Source organism: Antechinus flavipes, chromosome 1 (genome assembly GCF_016432865.1).
Source record: "Antechinus flavipes isolate AdamAnt ecotype Samford, QLD, Australia chromosome 1, AdamAnt_v2, whole genome shotgun sequence".
Lineage (NCBI taxonomy): Eukaryota > Metazoa > Chordata > Mammalia > Dasyuromorphia > Dasyuridae > Antechinus > Antechinus flavipes.
Window position 1 is genome coordinate 98,237,431 of NC_067398.1, and position 14,057 is coordinate 98,251,487.

Below are 14,057 nucleotides of genomic sequence, written 5' to 3' on the forward strand. Positions count from 1 at the left end.
CACAGCCACTCCCTTAATTTAGTGCTGAATATCTCTTGCCTGCATTAGCCTCTTAATCTCCCTGCCTCATTTCTATTTCTACTAAAATCTATTCTCACAACAGATTATTTTCCTCAAAAACAGAGTTGATCATATCAGTTCTACTCCAATAACTCCCTATTGCCTCTAGAATAAAACACAAATCCTTCTGTTTTTTTTTTTAAGCTCCTAGTCTTTAAAATACTTGATCTCACTTTTTCAACCTCATTATACATTTCTTCCCCCTTCCCACAGTCTACCATAGGTCTCTGTACCTCACACATGACCTTCCCTATTTGATTCCCAAGCCTTTGTCCTGCTGTCTTGTTCTTCCCCCCTGACTCTGAGAATGTAGTTCCCTCCTTTTTTCAAGACTCAATTCAGGGACAGAGAAATAGAGCACTAGTCCTGAAGTCAGGAGGACCTCAGTTAAAATCCATTCTTAGACACTTAATACTTACTAGCTGTGTGACCCTGGGCTGTTATACCACAGTTCTCAGTTTCCATAATTATCCTGACCCAGTCCTGACTCAGTTTCTCTGCTTCTCAAGGCTCTGTCCTGCAAAATCTCCCCTCTCTTTTCATCAGAATATTTGATAAGGATAAAAGATCTTATGTTTTAGAATATCAGAATCCCTTTCCCCATCCCAAGCTAATGACAGTCTTATCAAGATGCCTCTCCCTATGTCCAGGGTGCCTCCCCTTGATTATGTCATCTCATCTCCAGAGGCTCACCCCACCCTGTCAGAGTCCCATCCCACTCTCAGCACCCTAACTCTGCCTCTGCCTCCCTCTATACCTGTATCTGAGTCACGTGTATATATGTCATTGAGAACTCTGATTGTTTGCTGGATTCTTGGAGACAATAATCTTATTCAGCCCAGGGACCAAACCATGGATCCCTTTGGTCCCAGTAAATTTCTTCATTTAATAAATTATTAAATACTCTCTACTCTCTATCTTGTTCCATTTCTCTGGCACTACAGGGCAAGCCACTTAACCCCAATTGCCTCCCCACATAAAGAAAAAAAAAATCTTACTAAGATGAATATTGAAAACCATTCTTGCTTGTAATTGGAAAAATAATATACTACTAAGACTCAATTCAAGCAGCACTATCTACATGAAGCCTTTCCTGATGCCCTCAAATGAAAGTATCTTCCCTCCCCAATTACCTTATCTTTGTTCTATATGTGCTTATACAAATATGTTGCCTTCTCTAAATAGAAGCTCCTTGAAAGCAATAATAATTTTTTTTTTCTGCATTCTCAGTACCCAGCACATAGCAGATGCTTCATGTTTGTTGACTGGTTTATCATGATAAATTTTTATCATTACTTTGTTACTTTTTAGGTTTCAGAACTGACCTTACTAAATATAACAGGATAGAAGATATTCAGAGTTAAAATAAGTTCTCCTTCATTAACTAGGTCTGCTGGATTTGATGGCTTCTTTCCTATGGCATGTGATTCCTGATGGAGAAGAACAATGGAAAAAATGAACAATGTCCAATTAAGCTTCTAGGATGTAGAAAGCTGCTTTACAGTTTATAATTGATCATGATTAAATACATTACAATTAAAATTATGGTATATTAACAAAACAAAAAGTTTAAAGACAGAAGAGAATTTCCATGATGTTACAAAAACCTTAACTTTTATCTGTCTAAAAATTTCTTGTTTTCTTATAATAAAAGGAGAGATGTGGCCTGAGAGATGAGGCAGGAACATAAGGTTAGATTCATGTAGGAAATAGGGAAAAAAAAACAAGGAGTAGGGCTACAACAGATAACAAAGTCAGAATTCAGAACAGAATCAAAGAAAGGGAAAGAAAGCACTAAGAACAGAACCAAAAGCAAAGCCTGAGTATCATAAGGGCATCAGGTGCTAGGGTTATATATGCTTCTCTTTTTCCTCTTCCTTCCTCTCTCCTTCCCCCCATACTACCTGTTATATATTCTTTAAAAAAACTGCATGGGAATTGTGAGTTAATTATATTCCATAAGAAGGCTTCACTAAATGCTCAGCCACTGAAGCTGTGAGAGAAAAAAAAGTAATCTTACCATCTCATAGGCAAAGGTTTCTTGTCTGCAGATACGATCTACTGTTATGGTTTCTTCTCGATGCTCCAAGGCCCTCTTTCTAAGTCTATTGGAATTTTTGAAAAATTAAATTTAAGTTTGAGAAAATTCTTCATTAAAATATCTAAATTGTCTATGATTTAAAAACTGTGTATAAAACAGACATTCTACATTTGTAGATGCTTTAATATCTATTTTTGGCAATCTATTGATCTCATTGAAAACTGGAAAATTTTACTTAATTCTTTCCAGTATACTCAATAAGCTGATTGGGTTAAACACTTAAATGGGAAAACATTTTTAAAAAACAAACACTACTTACTCATCATTACCATGTCAATTTAAACTACTTAGGATTATTTAAGAGAACTAGAAAAAAAATTAACAAAATTTACCTGAAAAACAAAGTTTCGAGGAAATTAATGGGAAAAAAAAAATGGGGAGGAAGAGGACCTTAGCAGCATTGATGAATAGCCAGGTGGGCATTGTCAGAGAAAGCCTAACTACTTTCAGAGACCTTTTATTCAAGTGGACTTTTAATTATAGTCCCACCCCAGATAGAGGTCTCTAGAAATCTCACCTTTACTACATCCAATCAAAAAGTCAAGTTATGATGTTAATTTTTGCCAAACTTCTCAATGAATTTAGCCAGTGAATCAAAGGCATACTCCCACTTCAAGGCATTTTCCTTTAGGTTAATTGTGGGTTCTGCTAGGGAACTAGTCTTTCCCCGTTAATTGCTAAAACCCCTTTCCTTGCTAACTTCCCAAAAAATTTAGCCTGCTCTTAGCAAGACAATAACATCTTTGCCCCTTGATTTGAAGGATATGTAAGTTTACAAATTCTTTGGAGATGACTTGAAACACTTGCCTATAACCCCAACATACCTTTGGGGTATTATCCCATTACTCTATCATTTGGTGGTTTGATATGGAGAGAGTATGACTGCATCCCATAATCTAAACAGTATCAAATCTCAAACTATACCATAAAACTAAAACAATTTGGCACTGGGTAAGAAACAAAAGATTGATAGGTGGAATATATTAGATGCAAAATTCACAGAAGCAAACAAACTCAGAGACCCAGCATTTTGATAAACCCAAGACCCTAGTTATTGGGAAAAGAACTCATTAGGTGACAAAAACTCCTAAGAAACTAGGTAAAGATCAAACTCTCACACAATATAATATAAGGCACTCTGACAGAACTAAGAATAGATGAATTAAAATAGGGAGGAATAGTGGAAAGTAAACCTGGAAAGGAAACTTGGGGCCAAAATATGGAGAGTGTTGAATATTACCAACTAGTTATCAGGATGTTATCCTTTAGTTTATCTCTCAGACTTGTGGAGGATAAAGAAATTTGTGACCAAAGATGAACTAGAGACCATTACTGATCACAAAAATAGAAAATTTTGATTATATCAAATTAAAAAGCCTTTGTACAAACAAAACTAATGCAAACAAGATTAGAAGGGAAGCAACAAACTGGGAAAACATTTTCACAGTTAAAGGTTCTGATAAAGGCCTCATTTCCAAAATATATAGAGAACTGACCCTAATTTATAAGAAATCAAGCCATTTTTCAATTGATAAATGGTCAAAGGATATGAACAGACAATTTTCAGATGATGAAATTGAAACTATTACTACTCATATGAAAGAGTGTTCCAAATCACTATTGATCAGAGAAATGCAAATTAAGACAACTCTGAGATACCACTACACACCTGTCAGATTGGCTAAGATGACAGGAAAAAATAATCATGAATGTTGGAGGGGATGCGGGAAAACTGGGACACTGATGCATTGTTGGTGGAGTTGTGAACGAATCCAACCATTCTGGAGAGCAATCTGGAATTATGCCCAAAAAGTTATCAAACTGTGCATACCCTTTGATCCAGCAGTGCTACTACTGGGCTTATACCCCAAAGAAATACTAAAGAAGGGAAAGGGACCTGTATGTGCCAAAATGTTTGTGGCAGCCCTGTTTGTAGTGACTAGAAACTGGAAAATGAATGGATGTCCATCAATTAGAGAATGGTTAGGTAAATCGTGGTATATGAATGTTATGGAATATTATTGTTCTGTAAGGAATGACCAGCAGGATGAATACAGAGAGGCTTGGAGAGACTTGCATGAACTGATGCTAAGTGAAATGAGCAGAACCAGGAGATCATTATACACTTCGACAACGATATTGTATGAGGATGTATTCTGATGGAAGTGGATTTCTTTGACAAAGAGACCTAACTGAGTTTCAATTGATAAATGATGGACAGAAGTAGCTACACCCAAAGAAAGAACACTGGGAAACGAATATGAACTATTTGCATTTTTGATTTTCTTCCCGGATTATTTTTACCTTCTGAATCCGATTCTCCCTGTGCAACAAGAGAGTTAACTGTTCGGTTCTGCAAACATATATTGTATCTAGGATATACTGCAACATATCTAACATATATAGGACTGCTTGCCATGTAGGGGAGGGGATGGAGGGAGGGAGGGGAAAAATCGGAACAGAAGCGAGTGCAAGGGATAATGTTGTAAAAAAAAATTAGCCTGGCATGGATTCTGTCAATATAAAGTTATTATTAAATAATTAAAAAAAAGGGATGTTATCTTTGTGGTAATGGGAATCCCTGGAAATTTTCTGAGTTGGGAAGTAACATTGTAAAAATTAATCTGACGGAACCATGCAATATGCATGGGGAGAACAGAGATATAAAACGATTTGGTCAACTTGATGAAAATTCAAAACTAAAGTTCTTTTCATTCTGACAGAGGTCTTTTTTTTTTTTTTTTTTTTGAGTGAACATTTCAAAGTAACCAAAGTTTCTTTGGCACAACAATAAGGGCTGAATTAGGATGCTAGCAGTAGTAATGAATAGAAAGATGAGAGACATTACAAAAAAGAACACCCCAAAAGAGTTGATAACAGATTGGATATGGATCCCAAAGGAATAGCCATGTTAAGGTTGACTTTTTTTTTTAACTCCGGAATCTAGAAGAATGGTAGGATGTGTATTATTAATAAAAATAGTCTGGAACAAATAAATAAAACGCTAACAGCCTCATCATACAAATATTTTGAAAGAAATTATATTTCATAAATGGTTTGTACAAAAAAAGGTATTACAATATTATGTGGCTTTAATGAACTTAAAAAAATTCACACTGCATTATAAAATCAGTCTACCATACCCCAAAGTCACTAGGTTGGTGTCTTCAGGAATGACTTCTGGATCATCCTCTTCTTCACAATACTTCAACTTATCCAAGCTAAAGAAGGAAATGCAGTGACTTAGATATTTTTGACTCGTGAGATAACCAGCCTTTCTAGTAGGATGAATGTTCTGAATAATTAAAAAGGCAAAATATATTGATATCACAGAAGAAAGTTTTACTTAATATTTTTGGTACAGTTACTCTGAAATGAACATTAGATGTAATTGGTGGGTTTAATGTTCTATTTATGGAACAAATGTTCATCAAGAAGATAATAACTAATAAAAAGGAAATAATAGCTAATAATGATAATAGCTAACATTGGGTTTTGAGCCCAATACGGGAATTGCGCTGGCCAATATTTATCCCAGAAAAATGCCCTCGCCTCTCACTATTTGGGTCTCGCTCAGCTTCCCCACCCATAGACCTCTTGTTCTTGTAATGCCATCTAGATTTTTAAAAAATGTCCCTCTAATAGGCACAGGTCACATTCTGCATCCACCCTTTGCAATGTACCTACTTGGCCAGTGTTTTGAGGAGAAGGCGGCAGGGGACCTCGTTTGACACCTGATTGCCAGTTATTTGCAATTTCAAGGTTGATGACTTTTAGATCTAGACCTGAAAAGGTCACCCACTATAACACTCTATGCCAGAAACTGCTAAGCACTTCATAAATATTATCTCATCTGGCCCTCAGACAACTCGAGGAAGCAGGTGCTATATCATCCCCACTTACAGATGAAGAAACTGAGGTTAATGATTTGCCTAAAGTCACACTGCTGCTAAGTGTATGAGGAGGCCCAGATTTGAAGCCAAAAACATGACTTTCTATTCTTCTGACATGGTTAGTGGAAAAATACAATCAACAAGTCTTTTTTCTTTCTCTGAAAAGTTCTTTTCTTGGGGGCCAGTCAGGTAAACTGACCAAAGATATTATCAGTAAAAAAGATACCAAACAGCACTTCAACCAAAAAGAAACTTTCAAAACTGCTATCTGGGATATAATGTCACAGATTGTGAGATTCATATAGATGACAGAATCGTGGCCACAAGAGAACTAAAATCCAACCTTCTCATTTTAAAAGAGAGGCAACTAAGGTCCAAAGAGGTGAAATGACTGGCCCAGAAACTGGGATGTAAGCCCAGGTCTTTGGATAACCCCCTTCTTAGACTGTAAGCTCCTGGAGAGCGGGAACTGTCTCTGCCTCTTTTTGCAACCCCAGCACTGAGCACAGCTGCCGGGCACACAGTAGGCACTAAATAAAGGCTGACTGGATTCCAATGCTCTTTCCATTACTCTGCGCCAAGCCCTTCTCCTCTGCTTTGTCCAGAATCCGAGGGTCTCCTTTATCAGCTTGTTGCCAGTCTTTCACGAGTGGCACCTTCCTAAGTAACAAAGGGATGAGAGGTGGTCCCGGTTTCTTTGGCGTGACCACCCCCTTCTACCCACCAGCAGTTACCCCCTCCCCTCCCCCACCTCTCCACCAGTCCTAAATGGTCTAATTCAGGTATAGGCCACTGAGAAAAGTCCCAAAGCAGGGGTGGGGGATGGGGTCTGGCCAGGGGTACAGGCGGGGACCCTCCTCGAGCAGGACCAGGGGCCCCGACTACTCACCCACACACGAGGCTCAGCTCGGTCGCGGTCTCTAGGCTGCAGCCCAAGTCTTCGGCCACGGCCGCATCTTCCTCGCCGGCTCCGGCCCCGTCCGGGCTGCCGGTAGCCGGCGGCTCCAGAGAGAAGTCACGGGCCCCAAGAAGCCTTTCCTTCCACAGGTTCCCCAAAGCCTTCACGAAGAAGGGCTTCGTGTTCAGCTCCGGGATCTCGTATTCCGGGAACCTGAACCCGCCCCCATCGCCTGAGGAGCCGCCGCCGTCCCCGACCCGATCAGCAGCCATGTCCGACCTCATCTGCTCCTAGTCACGCAAAAGCCGGGTTTCCAAACCCCTCCCCGCCACTCCTACAAGAGCCAGGAGCGCAGTGCATGCTGGGATTTGTGGTCGAGAGCGAACGGCTCAGCCGGGAGAGGAGGAGAACGAGGCACTACATTTCCCAGAAAGGGCCTCTAATTAGCAACGCGGCCGCCCCTCCCTGCCCCGCCCCGTCAGTCCGCAGAGGAGAAAACCTTGGGAGCGTGTCCTTAGATTGCATTGTTCTCTGCATTGGGAGGAGCTGCTAGGTGGGAGCGGTTCCCTGCTGTGGGTTTTGAGCCCAAGACGGGAATTGCGCTGGCCAATATTTATCCCAGAAAAATGCCCTCGCCTCTCACTATTTGGGTCTCGCTCAGCTTCCCCACCCACAGACCTCTTGTTCTTGTAATGCCGTCTAGATTTTAAAAAAAATGTCCCTCTAATAGGCACAGGTCACATTCTGCATCCACCCTTTGCAATGTACCTACTTGGCCAGTGTTTTGAGGAGAAGGCGGCAGGGGACCTCGTTTGACACCTGATTGCCAGTTATTTGCAATTTCAAGGTTGATGACTTTTAGATCTAGACCTGAAAAGGTCACCCAGGCCAAAACCCTTGTTTTCTGTGGCCTAGAGATATTCTAACAACTAAAATTCAGATTCAGGTCATGTGGATTCATCTGTACACCACACCGTCAACTTAGAATTAACGCCTAGTTAAGCAAGAACTTACGCTAGGAAATGACAAGAGTTTCTCATACAGTCCCAAATCTTTTTCTGTCTCCCTGCCACAAGGTGGGGTATCAGAATATACACATATGCCCTTTCTCACCCCTTCTGCCCATGCCCAAAGAAGGTCCATTTCAGCAATTTGCCTACATGCAAAAATTTCTTGTTATACCTCTGTCTCTGGGCTGAAGCCTGAGAGGGTTGTCTTGTTGTTGTTAGTCCTTTATTCTTGGAGAGGACCAATGACATCACGAGAGTGATGTCTTGACTAGTAAGTGAATTGGATTTAAGTGAGGCAAAGCTGTGCAAAGTCATTAGCCTGACTCTCTCCTCCAGTCACTGGAGTCCACTGGCAAGACCCAAGCTGAGAGGAATGGCTATGGCCCAGCACATAAAAGTGAAAAACAGTCTAAAAGAAGAAAAGTGTTCACAAGTATTTTGAATACAGAATGTATAGAGACAATCTAAGGATCATCAGTCTTCCAAAATCAATCAAGTAAGCTTTATTAAGCACTATGTGCTAAGTGCTGAGCTAAGTACTGAGGCTCCAAAAAAAGGCATAAAACAAGAGTTTGCAGTCTAGTGGGGGAAACAACATACAAGCAAACATATACTGGGATAAATATACAGAACAAATAGGAAGTATTTGAAAGACAGAAAGCACTGGGATTAAAAGACATTGGGAAAAGCTTCCTGCACATGGAGAATTTTACTTGGGACTTAAAAGGAAGTCAGAGGGGTCAGTAGTTAGAGGAGAAAGGGTAAAATATTTCAGGCAGATGGGATAAGAGAGACTGCTCAAAGCTGAAATATCAAATGTCTTGTTTGTGGAACAACCGGGAAGCCATTGTTACTGTATCAAAGAACATGTTTCAGGGAGTGAGGCGTAAGAAGACTGGAATGGTATGATGGGGCTAGGTTGTTAAGGGCTTTAAATGCCTAACAGAACATAATGGTTTTGCTCTTGGAGGCAAAGGGAAGCCATTGGAGTTTATTGAATAAGATGATGACATGAGCAGACATGTTTAGAAAATATACTTTGGTATCTGATTGGATTATAGAGCACAGTGGTGAGAAATTTAAGGCATACAGACCCACCAAAGGGCCAAGCCTGAAGTGACAAGGGCCTGAACCACCAGAGTGGGCAGTGTCAGAGGAGAAAAGGGGGTATATTCAAGAGATGGTGCAAAAGCAAAATTGACAGACTTTGGCAACAGATTGGATATGAGCAGTGAGAGGAATCCATGATGACTCCTAGAGGCTATAGTCTTAGAGACTGAGAGCATGGTGTTGCTTTTAACAGTAGTAGGGAAGGGATGTCAAAGGGGGAGGTTTAGGGGAAAGCTAATGACATGTTGAGTTTAAGATGTCGCTGGAAATTCCGTATGGGATGTCTGAAAGGCAATTGGAGATATGAGATTAAAGGTCAGCAGAAAGATTGGGACAGGAAGGGTAGATTTGAGACTCATCATCATAGAGGTACTAATTAAATCTATAGGAGCTGATGAATCAGATCATCAATCAAAGCAGTTTAGAGAAAGAAAAAAAGAGGACCATAACAGAACAATGAGGGACAGACATGTTAGCAAACATGATCTGGATAAGGGGGAAAAGAAGGAAGAATTTTCTAACTGAAAGGGAAAAGGTGAGAGGGAAGATATATAATCAGAAAAAGTAGAAGACAGGAATTAATAAAAACCCTTAAAAAAAAAGGGGATAACAAATGAGAAGAAAGGATTAGAATGAGAGTAGGGAAAGAGAGCAAATGGGAAGAAGGCCATCTCAAAAAAAGAGGGAAAAAAAGTAAGTGAAGGAACATAATACTGTGTTTATAGCAAAAGAAGGGGAAAATCATAACCCCAACCCCACAATTTTAGAGATAGATTGAGGAAAATATTAGCCTGACTCTTACAGATTTAAATGTGAATAGATTAAACAATCTAGTAAAATGAAAGACTAAAGGTGTAGATAACAATACAAAGTCCTCTGTTGATTATAAGAAACACATTTTAAAAACAAATTAAAATTATACACAAAATAAAACTGAGGGGATAGAAAAAAATTTACTATGTATCAAGTGAATCCAAAAAGATGGGAATTGTCATCATACTATTAGAGTAAAAATAAACATTGAAAAAAATAAATAACTAAGGAAACCATATTATGCTTAAAGGAACCATAAGCAACAAACCAATATCTGTTAGACTCCTAGTGTTAATTCAATGGAATTGATAGAAACAGTGCTTGTGTGCTTGGATTTACACCTTTGGAGTTCATACCTTTGAGAAAATTCACACTTTAGAGCTCACACATTTAAGAGAGTTTACACATTAGCTCACACACATTAGTTCACAAGTTTGGGAGATTCACAAATCAGAATTCAGTATGAGATTCACAAGAATGAGATTTACACCTCCCATAATCCCACTCTCGGGGGAGGAGTCAACCTTTGAGTTTATACCTCTAAAAAAGCATAAAAAGGAGCTGAGTCAGTGGAGTCAGTCAGTACGGTCAATTGACCGAGTGAGAAGAGAGTTGGAGATGGAGAAGGCAGGAGTCGGAGTTGAGCTAGAGGCAGAGGCAGAGGCAGAGGCAGAGGCAGAAGACTAGCAAGGAGAGCTCTTGGAACCAAAGAAAGCTAACTGGGTTATTTTGGAAGAGACAATAAAAGATTGGATTTTAACTCCTGGCTATATTTGAGGTGATTATTACTTGGAACTGAAACTAAGACTGCCTCCAGAACCCTCCCCAAGAAACCTGCTCCCAGAGAACCATCATATTTTAGAAAAGAAGAGATCACCACAAATATCAATGATAAACATATATATTCCAAATGCCTTAGCATCTAAATTCATAAAAGAAAGATCTGAATTTCAAGGAGACATTGTAATACAATAGTGACAGGAGACTTCAATATCCTTTCCTTAGTTTTGGATAAATCTTTAACAGGAAAAAAACCAAAAGGAAAAATATGAAACTGAATGATTAATTAGATTGATTGTTTCCCTAATGTTGAATAATCTTTACATATCTGGCATAAATTTCCACTTGATCATAATAATTTCTTAGATAAATCATTATGATTTATCCTTTAAAAGGATTTAAAATTTTTTTTTGAATCAATATTCACATTAATGATACAGACCTATAGTTTTATTTCTGTGTTTTAGCTTTCCCCAGATTAGGTATTGTGACTATCTTCATCTCAGAGAAGTATTCTGTTAGGGTTCTTTCTTTCCCAATTTTTGAGAATAATTTGTGAAATAGGAGTAGTAACTGTTCCTTAAAAGTTTGATGGCATTCTTGTGTGAGTCCATGGGGTACAGGAGTATTTTTTTTTTTTTCTTTGATGGTTCCTTTACAGTATCAACCCTATGCAACTAGCTTCTAATTTATGAATGACCAGAGCTGAACAGAGCAGTAGAGACAAGAGAGTCAGGAATCAAATAAGTTTAATTTTAAAATAAAGGAAATTGCAAACAAGGAGGCAGATTAGATGTATGTATTGAGTCCCTGCCCCTAGTGGGAGAGGCAAAACAGTATAGGGAGATATCAGTGAGATACAACCCTGACAAAGCGGGATAACATCAACAATGAGAAAACTTTGATTCATAACAGGGCTTCAAGGTTAGAACTTGGGTGATTGTCCTAGCTCTGAGAAAACCTAATATTGGTCAAAGAAATACAATAATTATGTTATTTTGCCTGAGAGTGAAATCGTCCAGAGGGTAAGCACAAAGTATTGTTTTAAGACAAGCTCAGGTCATAACCTACTTTCTGGGCCTTAGCTCTGAAAAGCAGGGTGTCTCCTAATATCTTGACAACAGCTAGATCTATTTCCTTTTCTGAGAGCAGACTATTTAAGATCTCTGGTCTTTTGATAGTTTGAGTGTTTATTATTTTTTGAGGGTATTTTTCTATTTCTTTTCTATTCTTAGTTTTGTTAACATACAACTACATATGATATGTTCTAATTATTCTTTTTATTTCTTTCAATCTAATTAATTTCATTAAAAACCAAAATATCTATAGCTACATGATCATCTCAGTAGATGCAGAAAAAGTCTCTGACAACAAAAAAAACTCTTTTATAGTAAAAACCATACAAGATAGAAGCACAGAGGAATCTTTTAAAAATATTATAAAAAGCAACTAAATAAACCCAAAAGCAAGCATAACATGCAATATAAATATGCCAAAATTGTTTCCAATACAGAAGTGAAGAAAGGATGCCCACTTTCTCCACTATTATATCATTCTGGAAATTATATAATTGCAATAGCAATAAAACAAGAAAAAGAGATTAAAGAAATAAAGATAGGGAAGGAGAAGATAAAAGTATTTGTTCATGATATAGTTTACTTATAAAAACTCAGGGAAGTAGCAAAGCTACTAATTGCAGATTGCAAAATAAGTCCTCAAAAATCAATAGCATTTCTATATAATAATAACAAAACACAATAAATAATAATAGAAAGGGAAATTCCATTCCAAATAGCTAAAAAATGCTCAAAATCTCTGAGCATTTTCCCAAAGCACATAAAAGATTTGTATAGCTTCAATTACAAAGCACTTCTTAAAGAATTAAAAAATAGCCTAAGTAGCCACCTAAAATTTGTGGCTAGACCATACCAATATAATAAAAATAACAATACTACCAAAATTACTATATCAGTCAAATTATCAAGAGACTATTTTACAGAGCATGATAAAATAATTTTAAAAGTTCATTTGGAATAAACACAAGTTGGAGACTATCAAGGAAATAATGAAAATGTAGGGACAAAGGAGGAATAGCAAATTATATTGTGAAGCAATAGTCATCAAAATCATTTGGTATTGATTAAAGAATAGAGAGATAGATTCAAAAACAATAGAATTCTGAATTAGGAGATTAAAAAATACAATTCAATTATGCAGTGTTTAGTAAAATATGAAACATAAGTTACCTACAAGAAAAACTCCCTATTTGGTAAAAAAAAAATTGCTGGGAAAACTGGAGAACACTTTGACACAAATTAGACTTAGACCAAAAGCTTGGACCACATTCTCTGACATATTTTAAATGGATAAGTGACTTTAATGTAAAAGATTATACTATAAAAATATTTAGAAGAGAAACAGATCATGTAATTCTTAATGGTATGACTAAGACATGTATTATTATTATCATTAATAATAATATTATTAAGGCAATTATTAAAGATAAAATAGATAGCTTTGATTACTTGAAACTTAAAAACTTCTGCATAGAAAACATTAATGTATCCAAGTTAAAAAGGGAAGTAGTTTAATGTGAAAGAACTTTATATTAAATGTCTCTGATAGGGGTGTGGTATGTAAGATATATGAAAACCAATATGTGTATATGTATGTATGTCACAAAATTGGACATAACTGAAAAATGACCCAAAAACATAAAAATGCATATATTTGTGTGTGTGTGTGTGTTGTGTGTGTGTGTGTGTGTGTGTGTGTGTTTTGGACATTCCCCTAGATAGAACTGCAAAGTATCCATGATCACATTAAAAAATATGCTCCAGGTAACTCATTATAGGAGAAATGCACATCAAAACAATTCTGAGGTTTCATTTCACTCTCTATAAAATTGGCAAAAATGACCAAAAAGTGGCAACAGTCAATGTTGGAAGGATACAGTAACACATTGTTGATGGAGTTGTGAAATAATATAACTATTTTGAAAAGCAATTTGGAATTATGCAAATTAAGTGACTAAAATGTCCATATACTTTGAATCAAAGATTCCATTATTAGGCATATGCCCTAAGGAAGCTATCAATATCAATAAGCAAAAGATCCCTATATATGCCCAAATATTATAACATTGTTTTTTGTGATAGCTAAGAATTGGAAACAAAATAAAAGCCCATCAGTTATTGAAAGACTAAACAAATTGTGGTACGTGAATGTAATGGAATACTTCTATAATATAAGAAATGATGTGTGATGAATACAGAGAAGTATGCAAAATAGCTGATATAGATGAAGAGTAAAAACAAGAGGGCCAAAGAGAAGATTTGAGTGTAACTTAGGTCCTTAAATATAAATTGACTGGATCAGCTCCCATCTCTAGG

At 37.4% G+C, this 14,057-nt stretch overlaps 1 protein-coding gene across 2 annotated transcripts in view; it reads right to left on the minus strand.

Annotated features, from left to right (window-relative positions):
* Positions 1–7,245, minus strand: part of SNAPC3 (small nuclear RNA activating complex polypeptide 3) — a 28,274-nt gene extending 21,029 nt beyond the window's left edge. For both annotated transcript variants that reach the window (XR_007952171.1, XM_051987284.1), the window contains exons 1-4: positions 6,944–7,245; positions 5,305–5,382; positions 2,081–2,165; positions 1,386–1,490 (exon numbers count right to left, since the gene is read on the minus strand). Coding sequence is in view for 1 of the 2 variants with exons in the window: in XM_051987284.1 (XP_051843244.1) it covers positions 1,386–1,490; positions 2,081–2,165; positions 5,305–5,382; positions 6,944–7,236 (561 nt within the window). In the remaining variant the exon portion in view is untranslated. The remainder of the gene's footprint in view (positions 1–1,385; positions 1,491–2,080; positions 2,166–5,304; positions 5,383–6,943) is intronic.
* Positions 7,246–14,057: the final 6,812 nt, after the last annotated feature.